Here is a 27,841-nt window from a genome sequence, read left to right on the forward strand (position 1 = left end):
GCCAGTAATAATAATACCTGCCTCACAAAACATAGGTCTTTTCCGTGCAGGGCCAACAGCTTCTACTCCTTTCAGAAACCGGCTCTGCCAATTCGGGAGAAAAGATATTATTACCCGGTTATTAACCTTCACTTTGATAATGCTTGTCAAGGAACACAACGCCAGGCAGAGCGTTTTCAGGAAACTGATTTTAATTGTCCACTAGAGGCTGTAATGAGACCAACAATGTCACTGTAGACCAACCCGGGCTTTAAACTGTAACCATCATTGATTTTTAGGTGAAAAAAAAAAAAGTTGTAGAAACGAGTAAACAGTAGTAGTTCTTTTAAAATAGCCATGTATATGTGCATGGTATTTCAAAATGCGAGAAACAAACATTTCCGGGGCACTACACCTTCCTAGTTAGGATGCTTACTTGTATTTCTGCAGCACCGTGGCTCTACAATACAGTTGTTTAAAAGTTGACACATTTCTCTCGGTGATTCTGTATCCTGCTTCAGTTGGTGACTAACGGTTAGATCATAAGTAAATTCAGCCAAAAGATTTCTCAAATACAACTTGCAGTCAAGTGGAGACTTCCAGAGAGAAACTTACGTGGAGGGATCCTATTTCTAGCCATTTGGTTCGAAGCACCTGACAAAGGTCAAATGTTGCCCCGACACCTACCGGCCTTCCAGAATTATCTGCAGCCAGGAGAACGCCTCCGCACTGGGCTCCCTGTAGCATGGCTGTGCCTTCTCCTCCTCCAGGTGGCACACCTGTTGGCCAGGTACCACCCGTCCAAAGAAGAGTCCTTCCCTTCCAGCTAATGCCTGGCGATGGTACCCACGGAGGAACGGGTGGCGAGGCGCTGAGAACCGCATTTAAAAAAGAGTCCAGAGGAAGTTCTTACCGCGCGGATTCACGAGAACTGCCATCGGCTGCTCGGTTTGCTTTCTCTCTCTCCTACACTGGTTACCTCATTTCCGATGAAATTAATGATCCCGAATTAGCGGCAAGAGGAGTGCGCGGGTCGTCTACCCAGGCTCAAGCTGGGCAGTTCCGCGCTCGGAGCAGATTTCCGGACCTGCAGAAAGAGAAAGGAAAGCAAGGTGGTCCACCAGCTTTCACAGGCAGGAAAGGTGAGGGTGCACGTGCAGACGGGGGGTTGGGGGGAGGACCCTTAAAACTTTCCTGAGTTGCACGCCAAGGCCATCCCCGCGGCTCGGTGGGCTGGGTTCCAAAACGCCGAGGCTAAACCGGTTTGAGGGTTAACGTGCGTGAAGGTCGGAATCAGCCCTCTTAGACGCTTCTCCGCACGCCCGGGACGAAGGGAACGTCGGGATCGGAACCGGCCCACCTCTCCTTCCCCAGAGGGGATTTCACGGGCTCCGGTTTGCAGCCCGGCACCCCTCGGAGAGTCCCTCCAGGGTGCCTGAGTTGCGCCCAGCCTGTGCCTTCACAACTCGATGCAGGGACCCGGGGAGGCGCGCGAGGACCGACCGGTCACCGCTCCAATTACCTCATCGCTTCAGCTCCCCGCCCCTTTCCCAAACCTGGAAGAACTGTCCCCTCCGGTCCCGGTCACCGCTCCCGCCCCGCGTCCCCCCCACCCCACCCGGATCCCGAGCGGGTGTCGGGGAAACGCGCCCGCCTCCCCGGGGGGACTGCCGGGCCCCGGGATGCGCGCACCCAAGGGTTAAGGGCGCCGGCCGGCGGCCGCGCCGTGCGCTCGCGGTGCTCAGAGCGGCTCGCCCCGCCGCCCCGCCGGAGGGTGGCCCCCCCCCCCCGAAGTCGGATCCTTGAGCTGCGGCGGCGGCAGCCAACTGCTCCATATTTGGCTTCTATTACACATTTACATACTGGAGCGAGCAAGCGAGCGAGCGCGAGAGCGCGAGGGAGGGCGGGCGGAGGGAGGAGGGAGGGAGGGGAGGAGGGGGGAGGAGGAGGAGAGAGCAGAGTATACCGCAGACATCATTTCTACTACAGTGGCGGAGCCGTACAGGACCTGTTTCACTGCAGGGGGATCCAAAACAAGCCCCGTGGAGCAGCAGCCAGAGCTACAGCAGCCGCAAGACACTGTTTCTCTCCCTCTGTCCCCCCTTCCCCACGCAACCCCAGATCCATTTACACTTTACAGTAAGTGGCTATTTTTTTTTTCCTCCTCTGATTCTTTCTCTCCCCCCTCCCCCCATCTCCTTTTCCCCTGATTTAGATCAAGATCCCCTCCTACCCCTCTCTCCCGAGAGGGGCAAAAGCAACAACCAGCAAACAAACCCCAAACCCAATTCGGCGGCACGGAAAACAGCTGGAAGAGGAGCGAAGGAAATCGACGCGTCGTGTTGTGTTGTGTTGTGTGTGTGTGTGTGTGTGTGTGTGTGTGTACATACACCCTTCCCCGGCTCCAGCCTCCCGGGCCGATATCCCCAGATGTGGGCGCTGAGACCACCGGCTGGGGGGTGGTGTGCAGGGGCCGGGTGGGCGCCCCCCGGGCGAGGGGGCGCGCCCGGGCGGGGGGCGCGGGCGGGCGGGGAGATCCGCGGCGGCGCCCCACTACGGCGGCTGCCGGTCCGATCGCCAGTGGGGAGAGCCGTGTCCTCTTCCCAGGAGGTGGCGTAAGGGGGAGGCGGCGGCCGGGGGTCGCGCTGCCCCTTCCTCCCGCCGCCCCCTCCTCACTCCTCTCTGCGCAGAGGGCGGCGAGAGCGAGCGGATCTGGAAGAGGGCTGGCTTTACCGCGGGGGCCGCCTGGCCCGGGAGCCCCCGGGGCGGGGGTCTCCTGGCGGAGGCCGCCTGGGCCGGCGCTCGACTGCGGACCGGGAGGGTCTGCGCCCACGGCCGGGCCGGGACTTTGCGCGCGCCGCCGGGCGGTGGGATCGCGGGGGGCACTGCCGGAGGTGGGCGCGGGGGGAGCGGGCGCGCGGTGCCGGGAGCGCGGCCGGAGTGGCGGTGGCGGAGCGGGCGGCTGCCGCCGCCGCCCTGTTGGTACGGCCGCTTCCTGATCATGTGCAGCCGCCGCCGACGCCCGGAGCCGGGAGCCCGCGAGCGCCCCAGCCCGGGCCGGCGCCCCCGCCAGCGCCCGCGGCCGGAGCCGGGAAGCCGCGGCAGGCGCTGCCCTGCCCGCGCCGGGAGTGAGCGGCTGCGCGGCTGCTGGGAGGGTGAATGAAGCCGGGAGGAGGGGAGGGGGGAGGCGGCGGCGGCGGCGGAGGAGGCGCTGCGGGCACTGGGATGCGCCCGGAGCCCCGCTGCTCGCTCACTCTGGGCCGGGCCGGAGACGCCGCCACTCCCGCGGCCGCCGCCGCCTCCTACGTGGTTCCAGCGCTGCGCGCAGGCCGGTCCCGCAGGGGGCAGGGCAGGGGGCCGGCCGGGCGGAGCGAGAGGTGAGGCGGCGGCGGAGCGCGGCGTGAGTGTGTGAGTGCGTGTGTGTGTGTGTGCGTGCGCGCGCGCCCGCGGGGGAGGGGGCGGCCGGGCCATCGCGGTGGGGAGGGGGCCCCGTCGTGGCCGCTTGGCTGACTCCTCAGCGCCCTGACCCCTCCTCGGCCACCCCCGCCCTCAGGCCGCCTTCCTAAACTCCGCGCTGGTGCTTTCATTTTATTTCAGACCACGTAGGGGGCTGACTGGAAGCGATGGAACAATTCAGGTTTTCTAGGGAGATTGAGCAAGAACCTTAGTGGGGGTGGATGTAGGGTGGTGGTGGAGATCCTGCCAGAAAACAAACAACAACAACAAAAAAAATCAGTTTCTAAGGACTAGTGGGGTTCAGTTCAATCCCGTGGCTGCTCTGTTTGGTTTTGCTTTCTTGGTGTATAATCCTACAGATAAGAGGGTAATAATATAAATACTTCGAGAGATTGGGAAATTGCTGAAGAGTAGTAAGGGCACATACACACACACACACACACACAGAAAGCCAGTCGGAAGCTGGTTATATAATGCGCGATGTGGCTAAGGAGAATGGCAAGCTATTTTTATTTTGTTTACCGTATGCTGTGCAGTAGGGACTCCTCCAAACTGGTTCTGTCCCCGAAGAGATTCTTAGCTTCCCTGTGAGAGCCACAGGATACAGTTAGCAAAATTAGAAGACCCTATTACACCCACAGAATAAAAACGAATGGCTTAGAGTGGCATGCTCTTTGCACATCCTGGCGCTTGCACGGGAATGTGTATGCAAATAAGTTCTCCTTTGGCAATCTCGTAGTCACATCTCAATGACATTTGTGTTTTATAATGCAGGCTGTTCTTAATATTTAAACATCATCGTTACATATCGCTCGCAGCAGCGGGTACTTGATGGGTTATTTTTAGGCACAGCTAGTTACTTTTTCGACCGTGTTAGCTAAGCCATTTCATTCGGGTTTCTGAGGAACCCTACAGTTCCTGGAAGCCCCCGTCTTAAACCCACCTTGTGGTTTATCTGGTGGGTGAGGGTAGTTTGACACTTGAGCTTTTTTTGGAATGGAGCGTCTGCCTGAGGAAACCACCAGAGAGAAGGAGAAAACCCTGTACATGAACTCTTGGAAAGGGATTGCACCATAAGGGCTAATGCTATGGCATTTAATCTCCTCTGATTGCCCTCTGACTGTGCCTGCATCAGTCAATATTTTAGCAGCTCCACAGATAAATGGGCTTGAGTGCCACCCTCTACAGAAAGCAGAGGTCGAAGGGCTCCCCTGAACCTTCTTCCTGCCTGCCTTTCTCATCTCATAGATACCTGTCAGCGGGTGTAGGTTTTCGGCGCACTTACTCCAGCCCTGATCACTCATGTAATTAGATCAGGCTGCCATGGCAACAGACAGTGTTCTCCCGGCCATTCAGGTGGGTTTGTCTGTGCCTGGACTACTCCCAAGTGTTTGATGCACAGTATTTGTGCTGCCCCAGCCAGATGAGAGACTCTGTACTATTTCAGCCGCATCTTCTTTCTGTCACTTTCGGATGGGAGTCACTGAATGAGGCTTCTAGCTACTCAACTTTTATAAAGGAGGCCAACAAGCTGTGCTTACTGGGTGTAGTATGTAAATGCATCTCCCCAGACCGTGAAAGGAGCCTGACAATCTTGCTTGTGAACACATCAACAAGTATTTGGTACTTGCTAGAAACCTTTCAGAGCTGAGGAGCTGAGGAAAGCAACCTTGCTCTTGCAGTCTGTCTGGTGCCTTTGGCCTTGCAGGCGCTTAACCCTTTCAAGTGCAAAAGAACTCATCCTTTAGACCCCAAGCTGGCAATAGTGGGGTTTTCTAAAGGATTTATTCAGCGGAAGTAATTTATTTGAGAAGGATATCCCCGTTGTCATATTTAAAAACTTTATGGCCATCCTAATGATAAAAAATGCTACTGGCAGTAGGCAGTCATTCTGAATGGATTCATTCTTAACTTGGATTTCTTGGCCAGGATCCTTACCTTGGATGTAGTAAGTTAAAAGGTTTTTGTCTCAGGTAAGCAATGACACAGGCCTTTAGCTGGTAGACTGATAATGTTTGGTGCTTTTGCACAGTAATTTGTACTCTATTTGGGGATAAAATTTAATTAGCATTTAATAACTTAACGAACGACATTCTGCTCTTTGCATTAGGCGACCACCTTAATAAGCCTGCTATGCAAAGAAAAATAACTGTTGGGGAAAAAAAGGAAAGTAGCTTTGGTTGCTGAAGCTCTGTGTTGCTCAGGCAATCCAAATAAGGGGGAGTGTTTTAATAACTCTGATATTTGAAAGAAAAAATAATTGAGAATAATAATGTCTGGATGTCTGTGTGACCCTGCTAGTCAGTTTACAGTTTTACGACTCTGTAACTAAACTAGTAAATCCTTTTTTAATTTTTTAACCTCTGGGGCCTGGATTGAGAGAGCTACTCAGTGTTCCTCACAGAGGGCTTATGAGTTTCTACCCTTTAGTGAGTCTATGCAGTTGGAAACATGATTGCGACCTGCTCAGATCAAGTGTTACTGTGTTTAAAGCAAGCCATTATTTCTAGGAGGTAAATAGATGGGAGAGGCAAGGATAAAAAATAAAGCACAGAAGTTTAAGTTTTACACAACACCTTAGAAGTCCTGAATTACATTTTACTATGTACAGAAAAACACTTTACTGGCAGCCAAATGTGAAAGTGTATTTTTGAGTGCACAAATAAATTTGTGTTAAAATAAGTATGAAAAGTGTACTTGATTTGGAACTGTGCAAATCAGTATCTTCCCCTTCCCTTCTGGATTTCGTTTTAAGAGGGTTTGATAAACAGAAGTGATATTTAATCAGAAATATTATAACTAGGCTTCCTAGCCTCTAAATTGTCTTTTACCCTTGCAAATAGATTCAAGAACAACTCTTCAGCCATCAGACTGTACATGAAATGTCTGTAGCTGGCCTTACGTTTCAATAGGCCTAACTCAGTTGTCTAGGGGTCCTGGGAAAGGCCAACCTTAAGAGCTTATTAAAATATTAATAAACATGCTTCTGTGACTTCTTGTTTTGTTGTCATTACAGAGTTTGATTCACATTCCTTTTGTATAATGTATCTTTATTTTTTTTCCATTCTGAAATGTCAAGTGGATTTTCTGTTTGCACTTACCTTGAATGACAGTTTTTGATGACTAACGCATGGTAACACCAGCTCATTTTGTTTCCTATGAGGAGTTAGTCAATAAACATGTTTTTACTAACAGCCTGAAATTTAGCGAAGGTAGGAGTGAATGTTAATTCTTTAAACTATAGTTGTCTGCAAGTAACACATAGTTTCGACTCTGAAAAGCTTCAATAGGTGCATATGTAAGATGACATAGTGCAGCAAGACAGAATATTATCTTTATGGGGAGACAGATGATTTGATTTCCATTGCTTTATATCTTTTGATATGTGCAGCTTAACTGCTTCAAAGAGCAGATTTAGTTCTGCTCATACTTCCCAGCTTATCAGAAGCAGGCTCTCCTTATTTTGTGAAAAGCATCAAAAATAAGAAATCATAGAAATCCCCAAAGAGATAATAATTTCTGTTCTAGGGCGTTCCACACAGGACTGCCCTTTTTTAAAGAAAGAATTTTGTAGTCCTCAATTATGCTGTTCAAATTTCAATTTCATTTAATTCAGTTTAATAAAACACACATTCAAAATTTCTCTAAGAGGTGATGAGAGTATACTCTGTGCTAGTTTTAAGAGAATATTTTCAAATGTTGGCTGAAAGAATTGTAATTGGATCAAGGTTTTAAAAATATGTAAATGCTTAAAATTCCAGGAGTAATAAAAAGGCTTAGGTAAATAATCTTTAATGGTGGAAACAGTTTTCAGAAATCTCTTTCCTATTTCATAATTTATGTATCTTTGTCTTTATCAGTGTAGTAGTATATTTTATAATCCTTATAAATCTGAACTTTTCAGGCTAATGCACTATAAATACGTGTACTACCTATTACCACCTCAAATGTACTAATACATGTTTAGAACTATTAAAGACAAAAAAGCAACAAGCATTATATTCTCTCTGACATATTTGATGGGAGCAGAACTGTTTCATTGATTTTTTTAAAATATAACTTTTAATGCATCCCACTTGTGAAGTAATGTAAAAGCACTGGTAATGGCAATAACGCAAGCAAAAATTGTATACTAAACCTGAAAATTACTTTTCAGAAAACTCATTGTAGTGTAATCACAATTTGAGGCTTCAGGGGGCAGAGGTTCCCCTGGTGATGGCATTTGGGTTCAGGCTAAGAGGAAGTTCTCTTTTCTGCTCAGGTGCTCTTTAACGGACACCTTTTGAGTTATTTATCAGGAGGTTTTAGTCATCACTGTTATAGCTGCTAACCTGTAAATGCTTATGCTTCTAGCATTCAAAGAAAATGTATTTTTTCTATCGTGGTGTATGGCACATTTTCTTTTATTGCACCCTTAACTTTGGCCTACTCTCCCTGAAGTATTTATGTTTTCTTCTGTATCTACATTATTTATATATTATCTCCTCTTTACTGACTGTCACATCAGTATTACTTAGGCCACCTTTCTATCTCCCACTATTAATAGTATTGTGTTATGTTGCTCTGCTGTGCTTTTTAAATATTAAAAATTCATTTTTTAGTAGATATATTGTCTTAAACAACCTATAGGCTATTTTATTGTATGTTGTCTGTATATTTTTGCAATGAATCCATTCTGCCTTGCTTTTATTTTTGGTTTCTTCCCTCTGATGGAACACAGCAAGTTATGTTAACTCTTTAGTTACTCTAACTGGTGTAGCAACACAGATGCTTTTGAAATAAGTAGACATACCGGCGTGAGAGTAAATTAATATTTTACAGCATTTGCATCATGTTTGACTGTTCTCTGCACTTCAGCAGAATAGGAGGAGAGTGTAATTTGGACTCTATAAAATCTTATCTGCCAGGTGATAGGTAAATAGGATAGTGTGCACACACGTTGATACACAAGCCAACACTCTCAATTGTTAGCTCATAAAGCAAGCGCTCTGCAAATCCATGGTACCTGCACTTTGTTTGAAAATGATGATCAAGGATTTTGAGGCTGCATTTGAGATGTTACTAGATAAAATCAAGATCACCCCTGCCCCTTAGAACAAGTACTGTGGAAGAATAAATAGAATATTGTGAGCTTTTATTTAACTTGGCCACTATTAATGTTTGTAACTCAACAAGCTTCTTACTGGAGGGCTTGTCTTCCAAGGACTTCAGAGATGCGATAGTCTAGAAAGGCTTCCTTCTTTCTCTACACTTAACTGTTTGGGGCTTCCCAGGTGGCGCTAGTGGTAAAGAACCTGCTTGCCAATGCAGGAAACCTAAGAGACAAGAGACTTGGGTTCGATCTGTTCGGAAGATCCTCTGGAGGAGGGTGTGGTAACCCACTCCGGTATTCTTGCTTGGAGAATCCAATGGACAGAGGAGCCTGGTGGGCTACAGTCCATGGGGTCGTAAAGAGTTGGACATGACTGAAACAACTTAGCACAGACTTAACTGTTTACATGTGGGGAAGCCAAGGCCTAGAAAACTTCCTTCTACATATCAGTCTCTGGCATGCAAAAGATGCTTAAATAAATACTTGGTGAATGGATTAGCTAGAAGTAAGGATACTTTGGCTACTATTCATTACTTTGCAAAGTGTTGGAAAGCAATCGACATTATTTTCCTTTCCAGCTGGGCTGTGCTCTTAAAAATAGTGAGTGTGTATGGATGAAAATAATCATGAGATGTGTTGCCATGTACCCAAGACTAATTGGCTCACTTACCTGTTTACAGATTATTCACATTGGAGATCATATTCATAGCTCCAGAATAGTTTCTTTCTGACACCCAATATAATCCTGGGCCTTCTCCTTCCTACTGTTACCTGGCGTGGGCTTAGGAAACCCAAACTAAATTTAAAACCAGCCTAAGCAAATATGCAGATCAGCTCCAGTAATGAAAGCCTGAAAAAAAAAATCAGTCCACCAATGACGAGTTTGGGGATTAGTTTATAATGACTGTGCTCCTGATTCTATTTAATGTGGACAGTTGGGAACTACCAGTATTTAAAAATATGCTTTGAATAGATAGGAAAGTATGTTAGCAGATTGAGTCCTCAACTTCTTCCATTTCTATGCATAGGTGTTTACCTCACAAAAACTACTACGAGCGCCAGGCTCCCTGATGGAAAGGTATATGGAAGATTCATTCATTCTCTTTCATTCATCCATTCACACATTCACTCATTCATCGTACAATGGGTAATCTTTACTTAAACATGCTCAAGATGTTATGGCAGAATGAAAGTCAAGTAGATGTGCATTCAGTAATTAAATCATTTAAAGTTCAGTGGAAACTCTAGTGAGTATATGCATACTTTTTTTTTTTCCTGCATTTGATTCTTTTTTTCTATCCCATTAGACTGGTATGCTAACAACTGTGCTCTGTGTCATGATTGTGCCTAAAGTTGCATGTTGATAGTAAGATATGCCTCATGAAAATTAGACTTTGACTCAATTACTATTCAGTCCATGACCATTTCCAACTGATAGTCCTGTGATGACCAGCATGTGTTTATGAGGTGATTCGTTAGAATCTTAGAGAAAAGATTGACAGTAGCTGGCTCAAATGGAGAGATCAAGCTTTTAATTTGATTGAAGTAACGGCCTTTTTGTGTGTTGGCCTCCCTCTGAGCCCTGTTGAATCAAACCAGACCTGCCTTTTGAGCTGCCTGGTGCCTGTGTAATTCTCATAAAACAATGCAAAATTTGACGTTCTTGAAGTTTAGATTTCCCTGCATGGTGTCTTCAGGTGGAATTATTATTATTTTTTAAAGCCATTCGTGCTGTTTCTCATTTTGGACTTCCTCTTCTGCACCCCCTGGACCACTGCAGGAGGATCCGGCTGCAAATCACTGAGGTGTTCCATTCAAGCTGCAGATTTGTCTGTCGTCTTTGGACAGCAGTCTCCTCCTCCACGGCTGCTTCGGGGGAGTGTGACACCCATCAGGTGAGAGTTTTGCGATGCTCTCTGGTTTCTCTCTGAGGATAAAGTCTGGCCTGGGAAAATCGCCTACTAGTCTTACTTTAGCACTTTGCAGACTGTTGAAGATAATTGTCTTTGCAAACTGTACTGTGTGGGAAATTGAGAAATCGCCGAGAGGTTTTTTTTTATATAAAACTTGGATTAAGGTATCCTCCTTTTTGATTTATTTGGTTGATGATGTAGTCTGCCTCTGACTTTCTGATGGTTAATTATTGTGTGCTGGGCTTGAGCCTGATCGTTTTAATCGTCACCTGTACTTGGAGCTGATAAGCAGGTTTTGCTACCAAACGGTTATCTTAAGTCACTGTCTCCATGTTTTAGGTTGTGGTCGTTGTGTGACTGTGGTGCAGGGAGACAGCTTGTTGGTTCGGTAGCAACCCATGTTGGTTGGATCTTGAATTTCTCTGTGTCTGTTTTGGATTTGACAACTTCCTGCTTTCTTCATGTACAGTAAATTTTTCTGACCTGGAGAGTCTTGCAGACACAGGGTGGATGCAGGGTTGATGACTCATGTTTCTCTGTTGAAGGGAAGACTGCCTGCCTAGAATCAAGAGAGCAGGGGAAGTCAGTTTGAAGTTGGGGCAATAAGAGCTTGGGAACACTGATATTCGCAACCGGAGGAGATTGTGAAATCGATCCCCTCTTTCTGTTTGCCTTGGGAGTAGTCCTGCTCCAAGCTGTGGAAATAGACTAGTTCAGAGGTTCTCGAGCCTGGCGGGACACCAGAATCGCCAGGAGAGGTTAAAAAAAAAGAAAAAGAAAAAAATAGAACCAGGACTCCACCCTAGACCCACTGAATCCAAATGAACCGGAATGATCTCTTGGAGTCACACTGACGTTCCACTACTGCAGCATGGGCTGGATCTGGTGGTCTCTGGGCAGCTCTTCCCAAGTCATGTTCTGTTTCTTTCCCTGATAAGATGCACCGACCACTTTTATCCAACCTTACATACAGAAATCTGGATTTTCAGCTCATGTATAAGAGGCGAATCCTTGCTTTATCAGAATATTCATTTTGAAACTGATTCACTAGATTTCTTTAAATAAAGAGCTTGCCCCCCACCCCTGACACCCTGCTTCTAAGGTCCAGTTTTTTAAGTTCTATATAAATTCCATGGTATTTGAAATAAGGGCGTGGGGCTCTGGAACCAGCCTGTCTGAATTTAAGATCTAGAACTGCTACTGTGACCCGGAGCAGTCCTGCAACCTTCCCGGGCCTCAGTTTCTTCATGTGTAAGATGGAGACTGTATGAGAACTTTCACTAGGGCTGCTGTGAGGTTGCAGTGATGTGATATTTGTACACTGGGCAGAATAGTAACCTGGTATATGGTTTATGATCCATGAACATAAGCTATCACTGTGAGCATGTGACTTGTCTTGACAGGGTGATTGTAACGTTCTTGTTTGGTGATGGTTGCTCCTTAACCATAAGTGACGAGGAGTAAGTAAATATCCCTGTACCTTGGTCTTTGGACCAACACTGTGGACATTTGCAGCCATGCAAAGCCAAAGGGCCTTTTATTTATTTTTCTGGATTTTGTGTTAGTCTGCCTCGATTCCTGACACAGAATCCCTGTGTGTTGTTTTTCTACTGTAGGATGAACTGCTGAGTTGCAGGCGTGAGTGAAGTTATTTGTGGTCTGAGTGAAAACGCACACACATAACACCTGAATGATTGACGTACGGTGACTCAGGAAGGGGGGTCAGTAAAGTCCTACTGGGGTGCAAGGCAGGAGAAGAGGGAAGTTATCACACACATTCTGTCCTTGTGAAATATGGAACTGGGTACTTTATATTTTGTGGGCTGTGGATTAGGGAGGTGTCTTTTAAAAGGAAATAGAATAACTCCAGAATTATGTGCAGAGGGAAGCCTCATGAGGTCTATAAGTATCAACTCCATCGAAAGGGATGCATTGTCTTATTGCTAGTTTCTCTCGTAGGGGTATTATCCATTTTAGGCAGAAAGTTCTCACATTGACGTTTTTTGGGGAAGTAGCTTAATGCACGTGTGGTTAATACATATGCAATTTTTTTTAACCTGCGGTGTTTAAAGAGAGTCATGTGTTAAAACAAGAATGTCTGAAGAATTTTATTGTGAAAAAATCAGGCAGCAAACAGTCCTGTCTCTCAGTCAGTACGTGAAGCTTATTGAGAAGAGATCCGGGTTTTTGTAGTACATAGTACAGTAAATTAAGGGTTGTAGGAATGTTCGTATTGTATTACTGACAAAGTAGTACAGAGTCACCTTGAGTTTTAAGCAGCTGACATGTCCTGGGATCACATTTAAAGGAAGCTTATAAGTATTAGCTAAACATGTTGCATAAATAATGGCCTCATTACAGTCCTCACAATTGATGGCTAAACATGAGCAGGGAAACAGTATCATTCATGTTGTACTTTGTTATATTCATTAGGTTTTTTTAAAAAGTAAAACCTAGATTTCAGTTATTTTAGGTTCTAGCTATTTTATCAATACGATGTTACTGTTGTTTACCTGCTAAGTTGTGTCTGAATCCTTGTGACCCCCATAGATTGTAGCCCACCAGGCTCCTCAGTCCATGGGATTTCCCAGGCAAGAATGCTGAAGTGGGTTGCCATTTCCTTCTCTGGGGGATCTTCCCGACCCAGGGATCAAACCTGCATCTCCTGAATTGGCAGGCGGATTCTTTACCACTGAGCCACCAGGGAAACTATATCAATATGATATAGCTATAGCAAGTTATGACTTACCTCATTCACAGGCACTGTCTATATAAAGAAATGATTCATTCATTTATTCACTGTGTACTTTTTTTTTTACTACTGCACAGAGTGAGTAAGAGCTACCAGAAGGAGGTTATATTCTTCGTGGTCAAGTAGGGGAAAGAAGACATGCTCTGAAATTACTAATACAAAACAGAAAGGGGTGGGTTTTACTTACTGGGGTAGGTTCTAACACAGAGGGAATTCATTCAGAAGAATAGTGCTGAGTAGGATGATGGGAAAAAACTTGGAGGAAGAAGCACCATTTGAGTTGAACTCTGGAGGCTGGTTATTTCTTTGGGAAGAGATGGAGAGGGCGGAAGGATGACTGTTTTGGTGTCTGGGCCCTAACGGGCAAGTAGCATGGTGTGTAATCAATCAGGGTGTTTTGGCGGAAGCCCAGGTGCTGGTGGACATCTAAGTTGCTGGAGTCCAGCAGACGCTAGAGAGTGTGGGAAGAAGATTGCTGGAAGGTCCAATCTGGAAATAAATTTGGAGGAGCCACTGGCCTAAAAGTGATCTTTGAGTCTGGGCTTTGGGTTCTTGTGCCTGGTAGGAAGTTTACCAGGCAGGCGGGAATGAGTATTCTTTCAGCAATGAAGTCAGCCAGAGTGGAATATATGAGGGAAGGGAAGAGGCAGTAGAGGCAGCAGAAATGGAACACTGATGTGACACAGCCTTTGTACGTTTCCTGTTTAAGACCTGAGGTGAAGGGAGAGTGGGTGGAAAAATTGGGATGATGCCCAAGTGGATAATGGAGTGCGGTGAGGCGGGGGGGGGGGTCTTCCCTAGATGCTCAGGCACCTTGGAAACCCAGGGCTGAGCTTCAGCTCGATGAAATTGTGTTGAAACCTTTATTCTTTAAGACCTTAAAAAAAATAAAGTAGAAACTGGAGCTAATTTTAGCCAGATCTAATGTGTGTGTATGAAAATGAATGCTGCTTTTGAAATTCAGCACATGCAGTATCTCTTTTCGTTTAAACAAATGATCCCTCTATTTTCCTCTAAACAGTTTTATTAAGAAGATTTTCAGTGAAGCCCTGTACATGTTAACAACAATTCCAGCTTTGCCTTTGATCTTTTCCATCGTGGATTTATTGATCTCATACAATATGCAAAAATCACATTGTGCCACCTACTTGATTTGGGAGCAATTGTTCATTTGTGGTAATTCATTTACTATACTTTGATAAATCACAGTAATATGGGTGTGTTTCATAACTTCCATGTGGACTCTTGAATGTGATGTGTCTGTGTTGGTGTGTATATGTGTGTGTATGTGCTTAGGCACTCAGTTGTGTCTGACTCTTTGTGGCTCCATGAACAGCAGCCCACCAGGCTCCTCTGTCCATGGGATTCTCCAGGCAAGAATACTGCCTGGAGGCTGCCATTGCCTTCTCCAATGTGTGTGTATATTCATATGTATACACATTTATATATGTATCAGTCAGTTCAGTTCAGTCACTCAGTTGTGTCTGACTCTTTGCGACCCCGTGGACTGCAACACACCAGGCCTCCCTGTCCATCACCAACTTCCGGAGCTTGCTCAAACTCATGTCCATTGAGTCAGTGATGCCATCCAGCCATCTCATCCTCTGTCGTCCCCTTCTCCTCTCGCCTTCAGTCTTTCCCAGCATCACGGTCTTCTGCAGTAGGTCAGTTCTTCACATCAGGTGGCCAAAATATTGGAGCTTCAGCTTTAGCATCAGTCCTTCCAATGAATATTCAGGACTGATTTCCTTTAAGATTGACTGGTTTGATCTCCTTGCAGTCCAAGGGACTCTCAAGAGTCTTCTCCAACACCACAGTTCAAAAGCATCAATTATTCAGTGCTCAGCTTTCTTTAGAGTCCAACTCTCACATCCATACATGACTACTGGAAAAACCATAGCTTTGACCAGAAGGACCTCTTTTGGAAAAGTAATGTCTCTGCTTTTTAATATGCTGTCTAGGTTGGTCATAGCTTTTCTTCCAAGGAGCAAGCATCTTTTAATTTCATGGCTGCAGTCACCATCTGCAGTGATTTTGGAGCCCCCCAAAATAAAATCTGTCACTGTTTCCATTGTTTCCCCATCTATTTGCCATGGAGTGATGGGACCAGATGCCATGATCTTAGTTTTCTGAATGTTGAATTTTAAGCCAACTTATTCACTCCCCTCTTTCACTTTCATCAAGAGGCTCTTCAGTTCTTCTTTGCTTTCTGCTATAAGGGTGGTGTTATCTGCATATCTGAGATTATTGATATTTCTCTCGGCAATCTTGATTCCAGCTTGTGCTTCATCCAGTCCAGCATTTCTCATGATGTACTCTGCATATAAGTTAAATAAGCAAGGTGACAATATACAGCCTTGACGTACTCCTTTCCAGATTTGAAACCAGTCTGTTGTTCCATGTCCAGTTCTAACCGTTGCTTCTTGACCTGCATACAGATTTCTCAGGAGGCAGGTAAGGTGGTCTGGTATTCCCATCTCTTGCAGAATTTTCCACAGTTTGTTGTGATCCACACAGTCAAAGGCTTTGGCATAGTCAGTAAAGCAGAAGTAGATGTTTTTCTGGAACTCTCTTGCTTTTTCAATGAGCCAATGGATGTTGGCAATTTGATCTCTGATTCCAGATCATGTATTTCTGGGCTTCCCTGGTGGGTCAGTGGTAAAGAATCTGCCAGCCAATGCAGGAGACACGGATTCAGTCTTTGGGTCAGGAAGATCCCCTGGAGGAGGAAATGGCCACCCACTCCAGTATTCTTGTCAGGGAAATCCCATGGACTGAGGAGCCTGGTGGGCTACAGTCCATGGGGTTGCAAAGAGTCAGACATGACTTATGACTAAGCAACAACAACAACATATATATTTCCAGCTGCTAGCCACAGCTTTGTGAACAATTTGGCTTCTCATTTATACTTTATAGAAAATATAGAATCAGTGAGCCTTGGCTCTGGGGAGAAAGATCCTAAGACTATCTAGCTCAAAGTGAAGGAGAAAGCTGGAAATTATCCAGTTATATTGCTGTTACTGGGGACTCAGTCTTAATATAGTTAAGGAATATTTGAGGACTGTTGATTTATTTTTTAACCTGTGTTATTTCATTGGGCCTTCTCAGTTCAGTTCAGTTCAGTTGCTCAGTCATGTCTGACTCTTTGCGACCCCATGAACCGCAGCACGCCAGGCGTCCCTGTCCATCACCAACTCTCTGAGTCCACCCAAACCCATGTCCATTGAGTCGGTGATGCCATCCAGCCATCTCATCCTCTGTCGTCCCCTTCTCCTCCTGCCTTCAATCTTTCCCAGCATCAGGGTCTTTTCCAGTGAGTTAGCTCTTTGCATCAGGTGGCCAAAGTATTGGAGTTTCAGCTTCAACATCAGTCCCTCCAATGAACACCCAGGGCTGATCTTCTTTAGGATGGACTGGTTGGATCTCCTTGCGGTCCAAGGGACTCTCAAGAGTCTTCTCCAACACCACAGTTCAAAAGAATCAATTCTTCAGCGCTCAGCTTTCTTTATAGTCCAACTCTCACATCCATACATGACCACTGGAAAAACCATAGCCTTGACTAGACGAACCTTTGTTGGCAAAGTAATGTCTCTGCTTTTCAATATGCTGTCTAGGTTGGTCATAACTTTCTTTCCAAGGAGTAAGCGTCTTTTGATTTCATCGCTGCAGTCACCATCTGCAGTGATTTTGGAGCCCAGAAAAATAAAGTCAGCCACTGTTTCCACTGGTGGGCCTTCTGTATGCCCCTAATTGGCCCAGAATGAGGCTGTGACATACCTAACTTTTACAAAAGACCAGAATGTTAAGACAGGAGTGATATGACTGGAGAAAACAGCTCAGGGGTGCAGATGGTGCTGTCTGTAAAGATTTAATGAACATCTAATGTGTGAGGGGCATTATGCCAGCTAGACCCTAAAGAAAATAAAGAGATGATCCATAGTCCACACTTTCTGTGTTTTAACTCTTTTAATCTTCACTGCGGTCCTCCCGGGGTAGGCACTGCTATTATCTGCGTTTCACAGGTGAGGAAGCTGAAGCACAGAGCGGTTAAGTCACTTGCCCAAGACTGCCCAGCTGTCAAATGGTGGAGTCATGCTGGGACCGCAGCCTGTATTCTTTGTTGCTGCCAGGCAGTGTCTCTCAAGCCCCCAGCCCCGTCTGTAAGAAGGCAGGGTAATGCCGCGGAGTAGCATTTAAAGCCCATGGCAGAGGTGTGGCAGGCTCTCGGCGGTCGGGATGAGCGGAGGGCTGTGAGCCTTCCTTTTCCAGGCTTGCCTGTCTGTCCAGGGTCACCTACGAGCTGTTTTGCGGTGTTGTTTCGCATTCTTTCAGTCATCGTCCTACCTCCCTGAGATTCCTACGCACTTTCAATAATTATTAATGGAAGAAAATGATGACCATGGCATATACTTATCTGTGTTTCAGAGGATTGGCTTAAGTTGGGCTCCAAATGTTTGGCGTCCAGAGTCCCAGCTAGGTGGTGAACTTTTGACTCTCAAAAAGAGCTTCACTGGGTCCACGCTCCGCTTGCCAGATCTGGCTGATTGGAACTGTTTCTGTCTCCAGTTTGATAGGTGGGGGGTGGCACCGAATCCAGCTCTTAAGAACAAAGCATACGGTGAAGGGAGATGACACCTACGTCAGGAACCCATTGGGAAGTGAGTGCTGGGTCCCCTCCTGTCCCTGCTCCTCCCAGCCTCACCTCCACCGGACCCGAGATGAATCCTCACCGGCTCACGTCTACAGGATAGAGAAGCAAGATCATTTTTCTGTTAGCCTGCACAGGGAAAACCAAGAGCTTGTCTTTCTTACGTTGAAGGAAAATTACCAACGTGGTGATCATTTTGTAACGTGTAGAAATATCGAATCACTCTCATGCCCTTGGATCTAACAGAGTGTTGTAGGTCAATTATACTTCCATAAAGGAAAGAAAATTACCATGGATTTTCTTTTTTTTTTTTTTAGAGTGTCTTCACAGCCCAGTCTTGCTTTGTAGACACACAGAACAGAAGGATTTGGGATTTACTCTTTGTGCGTGAGCCTGGCAACCCCAGCCTACAGCCCAGCTGTAATCATATGTGATGCATTTTATTTACAGATTAGGAAGCTCTGACTCTGACATATGACTAACGGGGAAGCTCCTCCCTTACAACAGTTGTATGTCATCTGCTTCAGAGAACTAATTGCTTGGCAATTCCCCTTTGGTAATTCCCTCTTTATTTTCTGATGAGTTACTTAACAGTGACGGGCTTGTTGAGCGGAGCGTTGAGTTTAATGTGTGCTCCAGAAACTCCACTGTAGGCCTGGGGGATATGTTTTTCGAATTCTGTTTAGCTTTACTGAAGGAACACTGAAACCATTCTATGGCCTGTTAATATTTCACTCAATACGAGGTTAAGTGTTGAGCGCTGTGCAATTTTCCAAAAGAAATCAAAACCAGGCTTCTTTTTTTTTTTTCAGCGTGCCCCTGTGCATTCGCAAATTATTAAAAAAGGAATTAATAGTTATAGAATGTTTAATGCTTTTTTTTTCCCCAAAAGAAGATTTCACATGAAGTGGCTTTCTAGGACTCTGTGGCATGAATGGGGTGTGGTGGAAAGCTGTTAGACCGGTTTTGGGGAGACAGTTTCTTTTTAACTGCCCTGCTTCAAGGTGAGTTGGACCAGCCACTCACCTTGCTGGGCCTCAGTTTCTCCATTTACAGTAAAGCAAGTGGGTGAAAGAAATAAGCACTCAGGTCCCTTCTATCTCTCATAAGGCCCAGCTCCATGAATAGATTTTACTGTCATTCTTCCTCTCGGTTCCATACCTCCCCCCCCCACCAGACCTTTGCTCTGTCAAACATCATTTGCTGTTGTTTGACTTTGTTCCATTTTGTATTTAATTAGAATTTACATTTTCAGCTATTATTGTGTCACTGTTTATAAAGTAAGTCAGAAGGGGTGCCTAAAATCATCTATCACCCCATCTCTATTAGTTTTATACCTTACTGCTTCCTCAACTTCTTTTCCCTCTTCTTACTACTGTACCCCAAACAACATCCTTTTCTGCAGTGGCTGTATTATCGCTGGAAGAAATCTTTCTGCTAATTATGGATAATTTCTTTGCAAGGAGAGCGAAGAATCTTTTCTCTGCAATAGCATCAAGGGTCACATTTGGCTTTTAATTTGCAAGTAGAAATCATTTTTGGATGCTGTTTGGCTTTTACCTTCAGGTGCAGAGTTGAGGCTGGAGGTAATTTCTTTTTTCTTCTGCATCAACTTTCCCAATCGGTGTGCACAGACCGTTACCTTGTCTTATTGGTTAATTTGTAAGCAGTTGGTACTGATGTCTCCTGATTCATGCAATGGTGTTTCTAGGCAGCCAGTGCAAGGAGAAGAGGTGACATTTAAGAGTCTCTTTGTTTTGTTGTCTTATTTGTTTTCACAGGGAGGGAGGAAGGAAGGGAAGAGGCAGGATGTAGAATGGTAAGAAGTGAAGGCTTTGAAGACAGATTGAGGTCTGAATTCTGGCTCCAGCTCCTTAGATGTGTGTCCCAGGCCACATTTCTTAAGTCTGTGATCCTCAGTTTTCTCACCTGTAAAGTGGGGATGATGACATCTATCCCACAGGATTGTTGGAAGAATCAAATGGATGTTCACTTTTCATAAGTCTGTGATTCTCAGTTTTCTCATCTGTAAAATGGGGATGATGACAACATCTATCTCACAGGATTGTTGGAAGAATCAAATGAATGTTCACTTTATATTGCTGGTGGCTCAGTGGTAAAGAATCCACCTGCAGGAGACACGGGTTTGAACCCTGATTCGAGAAGATCCCCTGGAGAAGGAAATGGCAACCCACTCCAGTATTCTTGCCTGCAAAATCCTATGGACAGAGGAGCTAGTCCATGGGGTCGCAGAGTCGGATACGACTTAGCAACTGAACAACAACAAAGAATATCAATGCGTAATTTATAAAAAGAAAGAAGGGGAAGGTATGGAATTTAAGGGCCATAAAAAAAAGCAAAGGAAAGAGTTGTGTCTTTGGGGGGTGGGTGCTCAGGGTGGGGGAAATCTTCAGAGCCCTTTGTGGTCAGGTTTAAATCCTGCATGGACCATTGAGACTTGAGAGGACGTAGACAGCCTTCCCTGATCTGCGCGTGATGCTCTCTAGAAGGTCGACTTGCTCCATAGAAGAGGGAGTTCGCTGCTATAGAATGGACAGAAATATTACATTTTAAACGTCTGTTGCCTATACTTTACAACAGTAAGAGAAAGCCAATAAAAGCAAAAGTTTCCTTTGATTCTGCCATCCCAGTCCATAAATCATAATGCTATTAGGTGTTGTCTTTTAGTTCTTGACAGTTTAACATATCTTTTTTCATTTTTGCTTTTTCTGTTTAGCATGAGCATTCTAATTTACAACTTTGACTGTACAGTTATCTTTTGCAAGGATACTATCAAGTTGTTTTCTTTTAATTTCAGTTTTGTATTATTTGTGGATGTTGGAGTTGGTTCTAATTGTTTACTGTTAGAAAACTGCAGTGAATACCTCTGTACACTTAAGTATTTTCTTAGGATTACAGTCACATCAGAAGACTTAATTCCTTGATAGAGGGGCCCTTGCTCTGAATTACTTTCTAAAAGACAGTATTGGCATTGTTACTGATGATACATGATTGTCTTGCTTCGACCTGATTAACGGTGAGACTTACTCTTTTTTGGCTAATTTAATAGCGTCCTTGTCTTTAAAATATGATTTCCTTTGATCTCTCTCAGCCATAGAACATTTCCATATGTGTTGATTTACTGATTTTCTTTTACACAATTAGCAATGAGTCTTGATATTTTCTCATCTGTGTCTCTGAGCTCTTCGTGTGTTCTAGATATTGATCTTTTTTAAAGTCATATGTACTGCAGCTGTTTCTCCAGTTTGATTTTCTTTTGTTTGGATTCTCTGACTTTGTATGAAAGGTCAAGTTTTTTGTAGGATGTCTCTCTTTTCTTCTGTGATTGTACCCAGGGCCAACCTGGAAGGACAAAGAGGGGTGACCCCAGGGCACATTCTACACCAGGCTGGTCAGCGACTTGGCTTGGCTGGAATCGTTCTCCTTCTCATCTGCCCACTTCACCCCTTGGGAACCGCTCCACGTTGAAACCCTGCGTGTGTGCTTCTGTTGTGTCCGACTCTTGTGTGACCCCATGGACTGCAGCCCACCAGGCTCCTCTGTCCCTGGGATTCTCCAGGCAAGAATAGTGGAGTGGGTTGCCAGGCCCTCCTGCAGGGGATCTTCCCGACCCAGGGATCGAACCCGTGTCTCACGTCTTCTGCATTGGCAGGCGGGCTCTTTTCCGCTAGCGCCCCCTAGTGCTTTTCAATTGCTTAGGCCCTTTCTGCCTTCCCACCTACTTCTCACTCCTTGACCTTGATTCATTCTGGGCCAGTTTTCTAGGTCAGGGGTCCCCAACCCCCAGCCACGGACCAGTCCCAGTCATTGCTGGTTAGGAACCGGACCGCCCAGCTTGAGGTGAGTGTCGGGCGGGCGGGCAAGCTATGGAGGTTTCCTCTGTGTTTGCAGCCGCTCCCCATCGCTCGCATTACGGCCTGAGTGCTCCCTCCTGCTCAGTGCACTTGATAAATGCGGTGCGCTTGAGTCATCCCTAAACCATGCCGCCTCTCCTCCTGTGTGGAAACATTGTCTTCCACAAAACCGGTTCCTGGTGCCAAAAAGGTTGGGGACAAGGTTGTTTTAGGTGTCTTGTCTCCTGCTGACCTGCAGTGGTCTGGGATGTGCTAAATCCCTCCTCAGTGATCTTCCTCTCTGAGGCCAAAGTGGACATTTCCTATTCTTGGACATCTGTTTGCATCTCTGTTGTCCGTCCGCCTCTCCTTGGTTTTTCATTGAACTTCTGAATCCTTAACTTCGTCCTGCAGGTTTAGCCCTGTCCCTCCTCTATTGCCCCTTATTTGCTTCAGTCGTTTAGTTTTCTCCTTCCACGTGCCTTGTCCTTTCTTATGTTACAGCATTTAGCATGCTTGTCCCCTTCCCTACCTGCCTCTGTCTGGCGGGCTCACTCTGGCCCATTCTTAGAGTCTGGGTTTGGAGTCCTTTCCTCCCAGGACTGGTTTTGTGTTACCTGTCAGGCCCCCTGCTCTTCTCCTTTTGAAACATTCCACATCTCTTTTCCCAGAGTGGAGACAGCAGGGACCTTTGTCTTTCCCCCCGATTCTTGGCAGCTGGCACCCAGTAGGGCTGCAATAAATGTTAAGTATTTCCCCTACAATGTGGGTTTTTAGGATACAAATTGGATGTGATTCCATCTATTTATACAGACCATGACTTAAAGGATTGTGGTCTGGAACCAGCCTGGGGCCTCATGGACCTCAGTGGTGGAAAAAGCTGTGGTGTCTTTGGGTTTGAATACCCTTTTGGTTTGAATACCGTTGTTTGTGCATCAAACAATAGGTGATAAAGGTGAGCAAAATTTGTAAGAAAGCTGTGCTCAGGAGAAAGAAAAACCCAGTGATGAATTTTCCAGAATGAAAGTAATGGACTAGAATGCTAGATTTGCTCAGGGATATTTCAGTTTTGTAATACTACACTTATAGCCATGCCAAACACTATTATTATTGAACATCAGTGCAGGGGAAAACTTACTTTTGTTTTTGAATGTCTAAAACTGTCTTTCTCTGTAATGAAAATATTTTCCTGTTGGATTTTGATTATATGAGAGGATTCTTAGGAACACCGCCATCCTGTGGGATGAATGAGCGGATTTGAGGTTCACCTCCTTAACATCTGTTCTTTGCTTCGATCAGTCTCCCTACGCGCGTGCTCTTGTGACTCTGCTCTCCACTTCAGGTGAAAGCTCTTGGTGGGATGATTTCCCCAGGGAGATCATTTTATCTGGAAGAGAGTAGTTCTGGAGGCTTAAGCAAGATGGGTCAAGTGGAAGTAAAGCACCCCATGGACCAGGGAGCCCTGAGGCCTTCCTGCTTTGACCCACTCAGGAGGAAGGGGGCTGGTGGGGTGGGCCAGCCGCTGACCGTGGAGTTCCCTGCCGCTTTGAGTGCGCACCTCCTCTGTCTTGTCTTGTGAGTTTGTCTAGAAGTTGCCCTGCTGGTGGTGGGTGAAAATACCTCTTCCAGGTAGAGGATGTCTGTTGGTGATCATTGGTGTGAAGGTGTGTGTGCTTCCGATGGAGGTTCTGACAGGTAGGGGGTAGGGAGTCTGTCACTGGAATCCGTAGCCCGGGGCCCTTTGTCCACCCTAGCACCCCAAAGCCCTTTCTAGCTTGCTCTGTTCTGGCAGGTTCTCAGAGAGGGGCAGAAAGACCGCTGGGTGCATTTTGAATATTCTTCCCTTTTTCAAGGCTCCATTTCTGGTTCATCTCTGGAGCTGCCTCCGTGGCCGTCACCCACACCATTGAGAAGTGTGACCCCAAGTTGTGGCTTTTGTGGGGAGACAGTCTTTCTATAGGGAGCTGGGAAAAGAATGTTTCCTTTCAGCGGCTGCCTCTGCTGCTTGATCCGACACTTTTCATAAGATTAGCAGTTTTTTTTTCTAAGTGGCCCTAGGCCCCTGTGATCAGTTATCTATTGTTTGTTGACAGGAAAAAAGATGATCTAGTTATTTATTTAAAAATCTCCATCCATAAAACTGGGCTTTTTATTGCACTTGGAGGAAATATAGTGATAGCATCTAAGATCAAATTTTGTGTTTTATTCTGGCTTTCCTGATCTGTTGAAGCCTCTGTAACCCTTTAGACCTCTGTCTCCTCTTCAGAAGGAACAGGTTATTTTTTTTTTTCCATCCCAGAGTCATCCGAATGAACAAGACTATTTTAACGATCCTTGTAAACAGATCCAAAAAAGAGGAAAAACTGTTTCCCTGCCCTCCCTGCTCCCCCCTCCCCCTCCCCCGTCACCCCAGCAAGCTTTCAATCCATTTTGGTCATCCTAGAGATTAGAATGGGCCAATGTGAGTAAGAAACAATCTGAAATGAAGAAAAATATTTTTGAGTGTGTCCTTGAAACACAAGTCTTACCAGGAGTAGATGAGCCTTCTCCAAACAAAACTCTGGAAGTCACAGTTCATATCATCTTTAAGCCCTGGAGAGAGGGTTATTAATCTATGGAAATGAACAAACACTCGCTGTTTGCTATTCTGCTGTGCAGAGAACATTCAGTGACCTGACTAATCTCAGAGTTTCTTTCTCTAAATGCTACCCTTTTTACTTTTTGCCCTGAAGTCTCCAGAAATGATTTCCTTAAAAAATTAAAAAAAAAAAAAAAAACTTTTCCCTTTTAAATGTGCAGGGTCTTCAAAGACTTTGCTGGGATGAAAGTTCTGTGTTTTCCTATTTCTCCAGAAGGACTAGTCACAACTACCCTTTTCTCTTAGCAGTGTTTGGCAGTCTGAGCTTCTGATTTAGTAAATACAGCTCTAAGGACCACAGTCATCTGGACCGTGTGCAGTGACTAGCGTGTCATGGGTCCAGCTCAGATGATAATAGCGTATCACAGGAGTTGGAGTGCCTTGAATGAAGGGTTTCCTTGGTCGGTCGTCATAACTCCTTGAGCAGAGGGTATCCTGTGCATTCTCTAGAAGAGGGAATAAAACCAAAGACGTTGACAGGTTTCCTAGCTTCCAGGGACTAAAATGCATGTGCCTGGGCTGTCTACCCAGACCTTTCAACTTGCGTGAAGTTCAGGACTTTCTTCATCACTGTGTGGAGCCAATATCTCTCAGGTCTTATGCATTTGTGTCTCTGAATTTGTAGACTGAAAAGACAACTTTGCTTAATTGAAGTGACCTGATGGCAGTTTTGAGATAGAGCTGGAACGATGGCCAAAGAGGATAGCCCCTTGAATGTAAGCCAGCCCTTCTTGCCTGTTGAAACATTTCTTTATAAATTTTGATGTTGGTTCCTGTGCCTAGCTTGAACTTGACGGATAGGTAGAGAGTGATTGTTTTTTTCTTCTGCAGTCACTGCACCTTTAAAGTTGAGCTTCTCAGGCTTTATTTCCTTTAATGTACCAGTGTCAGCAAAAAAAAAAAAGAAATCAGGAAATTGTATTGATCTCGTCTATGAAATCTTGAAAACTGATGCCATCTTCTCTGGGAAGTCCTTTCCTGTGTGGAAGGGAAGACAGATTACTTCCAGATACAGAGGTCCTGCGTGTCTTTCTGCTGGATGATACAGAAGCGAGTTAGGGAAGCCCATGCAGCCCCCTGTGAATCCAATGTATGCCTTCTGGCCTGGAGAGACACCGGGACACCGGGTCGCGATCGCTTTGATGATGATCCTCTATGTTCCCGTGACATCTAGCAGTTCATCTTTGAGTAGAAATCACCATCCATCTCTTGATGTCAGAGCACGTATAACAACTATTACGGAGCCTTTCCTGTCTTTGCAGAAGTAATTGATCGCTGACGGTCAACTGTGATGTGGGTTTCAAAAATACTTGGAATCTGATTCATCCTGAGACTTACTAAAGCTCGATTTTAGATGTGGAATCTTCCTTGGTGATTCTGCAGACCAGACAAAGGCCATGTCTCTTGTAGGTGTCCTCGCGTCAGCCTCTTTACAGATTTTTCCTAGGCGTCAAGGCACTAGAGCTTGGCTGGGGAGTTTTGCTTGGTGACGGAGTAGCTAAGAATGTTTCTCTCTAACAGGTCACAGAGAGTGCTGGTGGACATCTCTCCCTGCCCCAAGATCTTCGGTGGAAGTCCACGGGACTTGGTGTCTGGGCCATTCAAAGTATATATGAACTCACCAGGAGGCATAATGCGTCACCATTTAATTCTGGGCCACCCTAAAGGATGACACTCAGCTTCAGAGACCTCCTCTTGGACATCATCTCTGAGATCCAGTGTTTTAGCTCCCCACTGTCTGAAATCTGTTTCTGACTGAGTCTGAGCTGCCCCAGCTTTAGGCATTCAATGGCCAGGACCGTGTGGCAGCTACATACCTTGTGTCGCTTTCAGAGCAGCAACTCCTTCTGAGCTCTTATTGAGTCTTTACACAGATATGCTAGAAAACAGGCACCAACCCATTCTTTCCATCTTGGCATTTGCCCACAAGCCTAGTCCTGGGATGACCTGGCGCAGAGGCAGTGGAGGATAAATTCATCTTGTACAGACTTGTTCCTGCTAGTTCTAGCCTGTCTGCCGCCACAGATCTAGCTTTTAAATCCTCAAGTGATTGGTTTTGTGTAGGAATGTGTGGATTGTTGGATCACAATAATTTTCTCCCTGGATGTCTAGTGTTTATGTAAGCAGATGTATGTTAAAAAAAGTTCTATCGTTTATGTAAACAGCAGGGCTTATTTTTTTAAAGTTACGGATGCTTAAAGATGGTGCAGAATAAAACTATAAGATTTTTAAATTATGAGTTGCAACACAACCAAAGGTCTGTATTGATGTTTGGCCAGGAAAGGGTCAACACGGAAAATTTGCAACAAAGACAAACTAGAATAGAATGGTGCAAACAGAAGCTGACAAATATATGCCCCATGTTGGGAGTTCAGCCCCTGGAATGTTATGTAGGACAAAAGGAATGGAAGAGATATTTCAGTAACATTTTGTTCTGTGTCAAAAACCTTGTGAAATATAAATCTGCTGTGTATTGGAGAATGGATACAGCAATTGATTCAAGTTGAATAGCTTTCATTTAACTAGAATATCCCACAGAAAGCCGTTCTTGTTCTGACAACCATATTTTCGCTTTTCTTTACTTAAAGAAAATTGAATTCATGTTTACATATTTCATAGGATTGTTTTATGGACAAAGACACAGGTCAAATCCCATCCTAGCACAGTGGCTATTGTTAGAACAAATAGAAACATTTCTAAACGAAATAAAAACCGTTTCTAAGCCATGGCCTGTGGCCCATAGTAGTCATACTACATTGGAATTATGAAGCCATTTGCAACTATCAGTAATTCAGTCCTAGATGTGCTTTTTTCTAATTCTTATTTTTTTTTTAAATATTCTAGTCTCTTGCCAACGCAAATACCCATGCATCTACTTCTCCGATTTGCATAGTAGAGAAGGAAGAACATGAATATGCATAACAGGAGTCAGCTTTATATTGGACGTTCTGGAACAGATCACCTTTCTTCCTTCCATATGATGGCTGCTTGAATTGCTCCCAGTTATTGAAGTTTCATAATTGCCCACAACTGTGTATGTGTCCATTTAAGGGTCTTGCCATATCAACCAACCCAGTCACAAGCTAGTAGCCACTGCTAGTGGTTCAAGAAGCTGAACTTCAGAATTAAGTGTGTGCGTGCCAAGTTGCTTCAGTCGTGTCCAACTCTTTGTGACTCTATGGACTCATAACCTGGCAGGCTTCTCTGTCCCTGGGATTCTCCAGGCAAGAATACTGGAGTGGGTTGCCATGCCCTTCTCCAGGGGATCTTCCCGACCCAGGGATTGAGTCTCTTACGTCTCCTGCTGCTTGGGCAGGTGGATTCTTTACCACTAGCGCCACCTGGGAAGCCCAGAATTAAGACCACCCTGCAAAGGTTCTCTCCATGTCTGCACTTCTCAAGGAGAAATTAGGTGCTTGTTGCTTTGTTTTTTTCAATTCCTAGATCACTCGGACCTTGATCTTGGACTCATTTGCAAACATGGTTTTTAGCAATGACTATTACCCCTA

The 27,841-nt window shown here is 45.3% G+C and overlaps 2 protein-coding genes and 1 long non-coding RNA gene across 7 annotated transcripts in view; 2 read left to right on the plus strand and 1 right to left on the minus strand.

The window, feature by feature from the left end:
* ATXN1 (ataxin 1) overlaps positions 1 to 27,841 on the plus strand; it is a 451,903-nt gene that overhangs the window by 41,574 nt on the left and 382,488 nt on the right. The gene's annotated exons all lie outside the window — the stretch shown is intronic.
* Positions 174 to 1,745, minus strand: LOC145516709 (uncharacterized). Its single transcript, XR_014061690.1, has 2 exons — positions 1,672 to 1,745; positions 174 to 1,066 (listed from the first exon to the last, which is right to left on the minus strand). It is a non-coding gene; the product is annotated as an uncharacterized LOC145516709 (long non-coding RNA).
* On the plus strand, positions 725 to 27,058 carry LOC145516708 (uncharacterized). 4 transcript variants are annotated; one of them, XM_081518171.1, is made up of 4 exons: positions 725 to 1,121; positions 1,969 to 2,118; positions 10,250 to 10,422; positions 25,854 to 27,058. In XM_081518171.1, the coding sequence occupies exons 1-4, from the start codon at positions 725 to 727 to the stop codon at positions 25,995 to 25,997; spliced, it is 864 nt and encodes a 287-aa protein (XP_081374297.1). In that variant the 3' UTR covers positions 25,998 to 27,058. The 4 variants fall into 4 exon arrangements, with proteins under 4 accessions (XP_081374297.1, XP_081374298.1, XP_081374300.1 ...); XM_081518172.1 differs by having other exon boundaries at positions 10,308 to 10,422; XM_081518174.1 differs by lacking the exon at positions 1,969 to 2,118 and having other exon boundaries at positions 10,308 to 10,422.

Source organism: Giraffa tippelskirchi, chromosome 8 (assembly GCF_054371585.1).
Source record: "Giraffa tippelskirchi isolate mGirTip1 chromosome 8, T2T-mGirTip1v1.2.pri, whole genome shotgun sequence".
Lineage (NCBI taxonomy): Eukaryota > Metazoa > Chordata > Mammalia > Artiodactyla > Giraffidae > Giraffa > Giraffa tippelskirchi.

What these genes read in the sequence shown, in the direction of transcription:
- LOC145516708 (XM_081518171.1), top strand. Translation starts at nt 725, where the DNA reads ATGGCTGTGCCTTCTCCTCCTCCAGGTGGCACACCTGTTGGCCAGGTA. An exon ending in AGCTTTCACAGGCAGGAAAG is followed by an intron (nt 1,122 to 1,968) that starts GTGAGGGTGCAC and finishes TTTCTACTACAG; the next exon opens with TGGCGGAGCCGTACAGGACC. An exon ending in AGATCCATTTACACTTTACA is followed by an intron (nt 2,119 to 10,249) that starts GTAAGTGGCTAT and finishes TATTTTTTAAAG; the next exon opens with CCATTCGTGCTGTTTCTCAT.